General features: G+C 42.4%; 1 protein-coding gene across 2 annotated transcripts in view; it reads left to right on the plus strand.

Moving 5' to 3' along the window:
* The window catches only part of trnau1apb (tRNA selenocysteine 1 associated protein 1b), a 127,811-nt gene extending 120,306 nt beyond the window's left edge, over positions 1–7,505 (plus strand). For both annotated transcript variants that reach the window (XM_038797125.1, XM_038797126.1), the window contains one exon: positions 7,145–7,505. In XM_038797125.1, the coding sequence (XP_038653053.1) occupies positions 7,145–7,281 (137 nt within the window). In that variant the 3' untranslated portion in view covers positions 7,282–7,505. The remainder of the gene's footprint in view (positions 1–7,144) is intronic.
* The last annotated feature ends 308 nt before the right edge of the window (positions 7,506–7,813 follow it).

Consider the following 7,813-nt stretch of genomic DNA (forward strand, 5'->3'; position numbering starts at 1 on the left):
AAGGATGAGGTTACAAAAGCAGCATGTAGGGATTTAAGAAGTTGAAAAGCAACACCTCAAAGGTAGTGATCATGGAGCATTACCAGTGCCACCTGCTAACCAGATCAGAAATAGCAGGTTATATCAGATGACTGTGTAGTTGAAGAGATGGTGCAACAGGGAGGGTTTCGCTCTGCTGGGATATTAGGATCGGTTCTGGAATAGGTAGGACCAGTACAAACTGGATGGGTTGCACCTGGGTAGGACTGGGATTGATGTCCGATTTGCTAAAATGGTTGGGGAGGGTTTAAACTAAAATGGCAGTAGTTAGAGGAGGGAAATCAAGGAAAAGAACCAAAGACAGTGGGCAGAGAAACCAAGGGCCAGATTCAAACAGGGCCAAGGTGAAAACATTTTTAAAATTCGGGACCCGGAATGTTAAAAAGACTATCCTTAACGCTTTATACCTTTAGTAAAGTAGATGAATTAATGGTGTAAATGGGTATGATGAAGTCAGGATTATAGAGTCATTGTTATTGAGTAACCAGGAATGGAAACTAAACATTGGGTATTCCATTTTTGGGAAAGGTTGATGAAAAGGAAAAGGTGGTGAGGTTGCGTTGCTGGTTAAAGAGGAAATTAACGCAATAATGAGCTCCAACTATGTAGAATCTGTATGGGTAGTGCTGAGAAACAAAAAACGTTAGTGGAGGTTGTTCATTGACCCCAAACGTGATGTTGGGGATGGTCTGAAATCGGAAATTAGAGATGCATGTGATAAAGGAACTTCTGTCATTCTGGGTGACTCTCCTCTGCAAATAGATTCGGCAAACTAAATTAGTCACTGTACTGTAGAGGAGGAATTCCTGGAGTGTGTACAGGATGGTTTTCCAGATCAAGTGAGTGGAGAAACCTTCATAGAAAATAGAAGCAGAAGAAGGTCATTCTGCCCTGCGAGCCTACTCTGCCGTTCATTATGATCATGGCTGATCACCAAGTTCAATACCATGATCCAGCCTTCCCCAGGCCCCTTAAGCCCCAAAGAGTTATATCTAACTCCTTGAAATTACACACTGTTTGTCCTGAACTACTTTCTGTGGCAGCAAATTCCACAGATTCACCACTTCCTGGGTGAAGAAATTTTTCCTCGCCATAGTCATGAAAGGCTTACCCCTTGTCCTCAAACTATGACCCCTAGTTTTGGAGTCCCCCACCATCGGGAACATTCTTTCTGAAGGGGCCGCACGGTAGCATGGTGGTTAGCATAAATGCTTCACTGCTCCAGGGTCCCAGGTTGGGTTACGGGTATAGGGTGGATACGTGGGTTTGAGTAGGGTGATCATTGCTCGGCACAACATCGAGGGCCGAAGGGTCTGTTCTGTGCTGTACTGTTCTATGTTCTATGAATCTACCCTATCTAATCATGTTAGAATTTTATAACAAGTTTTACTGGGGAACTATTTATGTAAGGCACGCTTGCTGGGTGTGGTTGTTGGTTGGGTGGGTGTTATTTACTTTGTTGTTTTTCCTCTTGAAAATTGTTGTTATAAATTTATAAATGCCTGAATAAAATATTTTCCCAAAAAAAAGGATTTTATAAGTTTCAATGAGATCCCCTCTCGCTCTTCTAAACTCCAAAGATTATAATCCTAACCGATTTAGTCTCTCTTCGTGTGACAGTCCTCCCATCCCAGGAATCAGCCTGGTAAACCTTTGCTGCACTCCCTCCATTAGCAAGAACATCCTTCCTCAGATAAGGATACCAAAACTGCGCACACTACTCCAGGTGTGGCCTCATAATACCCTATGCATTTGCAGTAAAAATCCCTAATCCAGGACGGCACAGTGGTTAGCACTGCTGTCACACAGGACTGAGGACCCGGATTCGATCCTGATCCCCGGTCACTGTCCTTGTGGAGTTTGCACATTCTCCCTGTGTCTGCGTGGGTCTCACATCCCAAAGATCTATGTAGAGTAGATGGATTTGCCATGCTAAATTGCCCCAAAAATTTTGGGGGAGAAAAATCCCTATTCCTATACTCAATAAAGGCCACTTGCCACCTTTACTGCCTGCTGTGCTCTGCGCTAACATTCAGCGACTGATGCATGAGGGCACCAAGTTCTCGCTATGTACCTATTTCTCTCAATTTAGCCCATTCAAATAATTTGCCTTCCTATTTTTGCTACCTCACATTTATTCACATTGTACTGCATTTGCCATTGCATATGCCCACCCACTCATCCTGTCCAAATCCTGCTGAAGCATCCTCCTCACAGCCCGCCCTCCCACCCAACTTTGTGCCAACTGCAAATTTGGAAAGAATACATTTAGTTCCCTCATCCAGATCATTAATATATAATATGAGCAATTGGGGTCCAAGCACCGATCCCTGCGATACCCCACTACTAAAGACCTGTTTATTCCAATTTTGCTGCTTGTCTGCTAACTGGTTTCTATCCATCTCCAGGCACTACCCGAAATCCCTTCAACTTCAACTTTACATAGTAATCTGCCATGTGAGACCTTGCTGAAAATCGAAAACCACATTCACCGGTTCTCCCTGGTCAACTCTACGAGTTACATCTTCAAAGAATTCTAGTAGATTTGTCAAGCATGATTTTCCTTTTGTAAATCCATGCTGACTTTGTTTTTTTATGACACCTACTAGAGAACAGGACATCCTAGACTGGGTGTTGTTTAATGAGAAAGAAATATTTCCAATATAGTTGTGCAAGACCCCTGGGTGATGAGCAACCATAATATGATAGAGTTCTTCATCAAGGTGGAGAGTGACTTTGTTGACTCTTGAGACTCCCGTCCTGAATCTAAAAGAATCTATGATGGATTGGGGATAGCTCGGGGATGACAGTGGGGTAAAGGCTAAACATTTAAAGAGCCCATTGAGGAACTGCAACAATTGTTCACTCCTGTCTGGTGCAAAAATAAACGTGGTCAAACCATTGCATATAAGGGAAATGAAATATAATATTAGACCCAAAGAAGAGGTATAGGTCTGCTGTTTTATCTGCCCAATTTGTATGTCTGAGGATTGGGAGCAGTTTAGAATTAAGCAAAGGAGAGAACTAAGGGAATAAGAAGAGAAAAACAGAGTGCGAGAGTTAACTTGCAGGGAACAAAATAAATCTGCCAATGTTGAGAAAAATGTAGGTCCCTTACAGTCAGAAACAAGAGAATTTATAATGGGGAACAAAGAAATGATTGGCCAACGGAATAGAAACTTTGGTCCTGGCGTCACAAAGGGGGATACTGATAACGTAACAGAAATATTGGGGAACAGTGTTTTAGAGAGGGAGTATTAGTAGGGAAATGGTGTTGGGGAAATTTATGGGATTGAAGGCTGATAATTCCCCAGGACCAGATTATCAACATGTCCGAGTACTTGAGGAAGTAGCCCTAGAAATAGTGGTTGCATTGCTGGTCATCTTCCAAAATTCTATAGACTCTGGAACAGTTCCTACGGATTGGAGGGTAGTTAATGTAACCCCATTATTTAAAAAAGAAGGTACAGTCAAAACTGGGAATTATAGACCAGTCAGCCTAACGTCGGTAGTGGGAAGAATGCAAGAGTCCATTATGAAAAATGTAATAGCGGCGTACTTTTGTTGGGGGTTTAGAAAGATTCAGTGGCAGGATCAGATAGCATGGATTTACAAAAGGGAAATAGCGCTTGACAAAATCTACTGGAATTCTTGAGGATGTAACCAGTAATTGATTATGCGGAGCCAGTGGGTGTGGCGTATTTGGACTTTCAGAGGACTTTATGACAAATTCTCACAAGATTAGCGTGTAAATTTTTAACTGCATGGGACTGGGATTAGTGTATTGAGATGGGTCGAAAGCTGGCTGGAAAACCAGATCAAAGAAGGAATAAACGGGTCTTTTTCCAAGTGGCAGACAGTGACCAGTGTGGTACCACAGGGATCAGTGCTAGGATCCCCAGCTATTTACAATGTATATTAATTTAGATGAGGGAATGTATGGCTAGGTGAGAGGATGAGCTGTGAGGAGGATGCAGAGAAGTTGTGTGATTTGGACTAGTTGAGTGAGTGGACAAATATATGGCAGATGCAGTATCATGTGAATAAATGTTAGGTTATCCACTTTGGCAACAAATGCAAGAAGGCAGGTTATCTGAATAGCTATAGATTGGAGAGGGGGAACGTGCAATGAAACCTGGGTGTCCTTGTGTGAATGTGTCTCTAGTTCACTTGTCTCTCAGTCCGGAAGAAACGGTCTCGAACACGTTCATACTTTAGAATATTCTTTATTGGGCAGCCCTCTAGGTATTTCAAAGAAACACCTGCGAGAGAGTGCCAAAGTTTTGCCCAAAGCATCCTATCGTTATATGTTTTTTTTAGGGGCTGTCCCTTACATTCACTTGAGCTTGCCCTCATTACAAAATATAGCTTGTTTTTACCAAAGATCTAATACATGATTAACTTGTTATTGCCATATTTTTAATACATGATTTTACAGACATTGAGGTTATCTATTGGCACATGAGTATATAGCAATTTTAGCAAAACAACAGGTGTTCAGCCACTTTATCAATGGCTCCCACATTTCATATTCCGTCATATTTCATAAGCCATCTTCCTTGTTTCTCAAGGCTATTTGGCTTACAGTCATGAGTCGGCTCACGAATTCAATAATAACTCCCTTATTTGTAACTTTCCACTAATGTGTCCCATTAATTCTGGATTGTTCTAGCTATTAACCCTTGCTTCACATTCTCATTTGTGCACCAGTGACTGAAAAGAAGCATGCAGGTGCAGCAGGTGGTGAAGAAGGCATGGCATGTTGACCTTCATAGCGAGAAGATTTGAAAACAGGAGCAGGGTTGTATTACTGCAATTATATAGGGCCTTGGTGAGACCACACCTGGAATATTGCGTGCAGATTTGGTCTCCTGATCCTGAGAGAAGGATGTTCTTTCTAGAGAGGGAGTATAGCGAAGATTTACCAGATTCCTGGGATGTTGGAACTAACGTATCAGGCAAAATTTAATCAGTTAGGATTATAGTCACTGGAGCTGAGAATGTAGGGGGTGGGATGTCTCTCAGGACAAGACTGTAGATGCAGGAACGATATTCCCAATCGTGGGGTTGTCTAGAACCAAAGTTACAATCTAAGGAAATGGAGTAAGCCATTTAGAACTCAGAAGGAGAAATTTGTTCAATACGCTACCACAGAAGGCCAGAGTTGAGGCCAGAACAATGCATGTTTTCAATAGGAATCCGATGAATATGGGAGGGAAAAGTGGGAACAGGTTCCGAAGTTGGATGATAAGCCATGATCATAATGAATGGCGGAACAGGCTCCAAGGGATGGCCTACTCCTATTTTCGGTATTTCCAGGTGGCGGTATTTCCCTATGTCTGAAGCCCTTGTCCTTCTAGATCGTTGTGGTCATGGGCTTGGAAGGTACTGCCAAAGGAGTCTTGGTGAGTTCCCGCAGTGCATCTTGTAGATGGTTCACACTGCTGCCACTGCCGGTGATAGAACATAGAACAGTACAGCACAGAACAGGCCCTTCAGCCCTCAATGTTGTGCCGAGCCATGATCACCCTACTCAAACTCACGTATCCACCCTATACCCGTAACCCAACAACCCCCCCCTTAACCTTACTTTTATTAGGACACTACGGGCAATTTAGCATGGCCAATCCACCTAACCCGCACATCTTTGGACTGTGGGAGGAAACCGGAGCACCCGGAGGAAACCCACGCACACAGGGGGAGGACGTGCAGACTCCACACAGACAGTGACCCAGCCGGGAATCGAACCTGGGACCCTGGAGCTGTGAAGCATTTATGCTAACCACCATGCTACCCTGCTGCCCTAAAGGGATAGAGGGATTAAATGTTTGTGGAAGCAATGCCAATCCAGCAGGTTGCTTTGTTTTGTTGAGCGGCACTCATCGATGCAAGGGGAAAGTATTCTAGCACACTGCCTTGTGACATGTAGATGGTGTATAGGCTTCAGTGATGGTAATGCCATTTGACTGTCAGGGTGTCATAGTTAGATTTTCTCTTGTTGGAGGTGGTCATTTGCTTGACCCTTGTGTAGTATGAATATTACTTCGCATTTGTCTGCCCAAACCTGGATATTGTCCAGCTCTTGCTGCATTTAAACGTGGACTGCTTCAGTACCTGAGGAGTTGAAAATGATGCGGAACCTTATGCAGTCGTCAGTGAACATCCCCATTTCTGACCTCCTGATGAAAGAAAAGTAATTGAAGCAGCCAAAGAAGAATGTGATGTCTTGGAACTGAGATAATTGACCTACAACCATCTTCCCTTGTTCCAGGTATGATTTTAATGAGTGAAGGATTTTCCCTGATTCCCACTGACGCCAGTTTTGCTAGGGCTCCTTGACGCCACACAATCGTAAATGCTGCCTTGATGTCATGGGTGGTCACCCTCTCCTTTGGAATTCCGCTGTTTTGTCCATGTTTGAACCAAGGCCAGGAGCAGAGTGATCCTGGCTTGACATAAAGTGAGCAAGGTACTGCTAAGAAAGTGCAGATTGGTAGCACTGAAAAGGATTATTGAGAGCTGACTGATGGGGTGGTAATTAGCTGTGTTGGATTTATCCTAATTTTTGTGTAGCAGCTACACTTAGGAAATTTTCTACATTACGTGTAGATGCAGTGATGTTGCTGTAATGGAACAGTTGACTTGGAATGCATCAAGTTCTGAAGCACAAATCTTTAATACTATTGCCAGAAATAGCAAATGGGGTTAGATAGGTAGGTCAGTGTTTTTCATGCGTCGGTGCAAACTCCATGGGCCAAAGGGCCGCTTCTGTGCTGTATTATTGTGATTCTGATTTCAGAGTAGGATATATTATACATTATTCTGAAACTCTTATCAATAGCTAAAGACTAGTCCCATTTTTATACTGTTGCATGATAAATTCACGATTAGTCCAGATTTTGTTTTGATATTACTATAAATAAGCTGCGATCCATTTTGGCAGCAGACTGCCTCACTTCCAGATAGATGTGTATATAAGTTAGGGATCTTGATTTTTCATGTTTGTGGTTCTTGTGGAATTTATGGTGAAATTCATTCAGTGGTTGTGCAACATATTTTTTATTTCAAATCTGTGAAATGACTGAATCTTCTCATTCCTTTTAAGATCCAGATCCAAAGTTGGATATTGATGAAGTTAATAAAGAATTCATGGAACAAAGTGAAGAACTGTATGACTCCCTAATGAATTGTCACTGGCAACCCCTGGATACAATTACATCAGAGATTCCCACTGCCGTATAAATGTGAAATATATTTTTGTAAATGCCAATTCTTGAAAGTATCCCATAGGGCTATTTTGATTTCCATTGTATGTCAAGCAAACTGACTTCCGACATCTGTAATTTGATATTTCTGACTTAAGATCTGATTTCTTACTGCAACTAATTTTCAATATATTTTGTAAATTAGTTTGGTTTGGATCTTGAGTCTACTCTGCTATGCTAAATAAAGTTATCTTCCATGTATATGTATTTATATATTTTTTTGTTCATACAACAAAAGTAGCGGGGTTGAAGAGCTGAATCTATTGAGGCTTTTGTGGACAGTAGTGTGGTTAATTTAAACAGGTGATTTTCTTCTCATTGCCTGTCTGTAAACAAAGGGGGCTGGAGAGAGTCCTTGATCGTCCGGAGAATAGGCTTTTACGCCGCGCACCCCGAAAATCACAGGAGTTGACCCGATGACTGATTCTCCGGGCCCCAATGATTCTTTGCCCTGGATGGGCCGAAGTCCCGACGGCGTGGTTCGAACCACCTTTATAAAAAATGGTCAA

This window comes from Scyliorhinus canicula, chromosome 5 (genome assembly GCF_902713615.1).
Source record: "Scyliorhinus canicula chromosome 5, sScyCan1.1, whole genome shotgun sequence".
Classification (NCBI taxonomy): domain Eukaryota; kingdom Metazoa; phylum Chordata; class Chondrichthyes; order Carcharhiniformes; family Scyliorhinidae; genus Scyliorhinus; species Scyliorhinus canicula.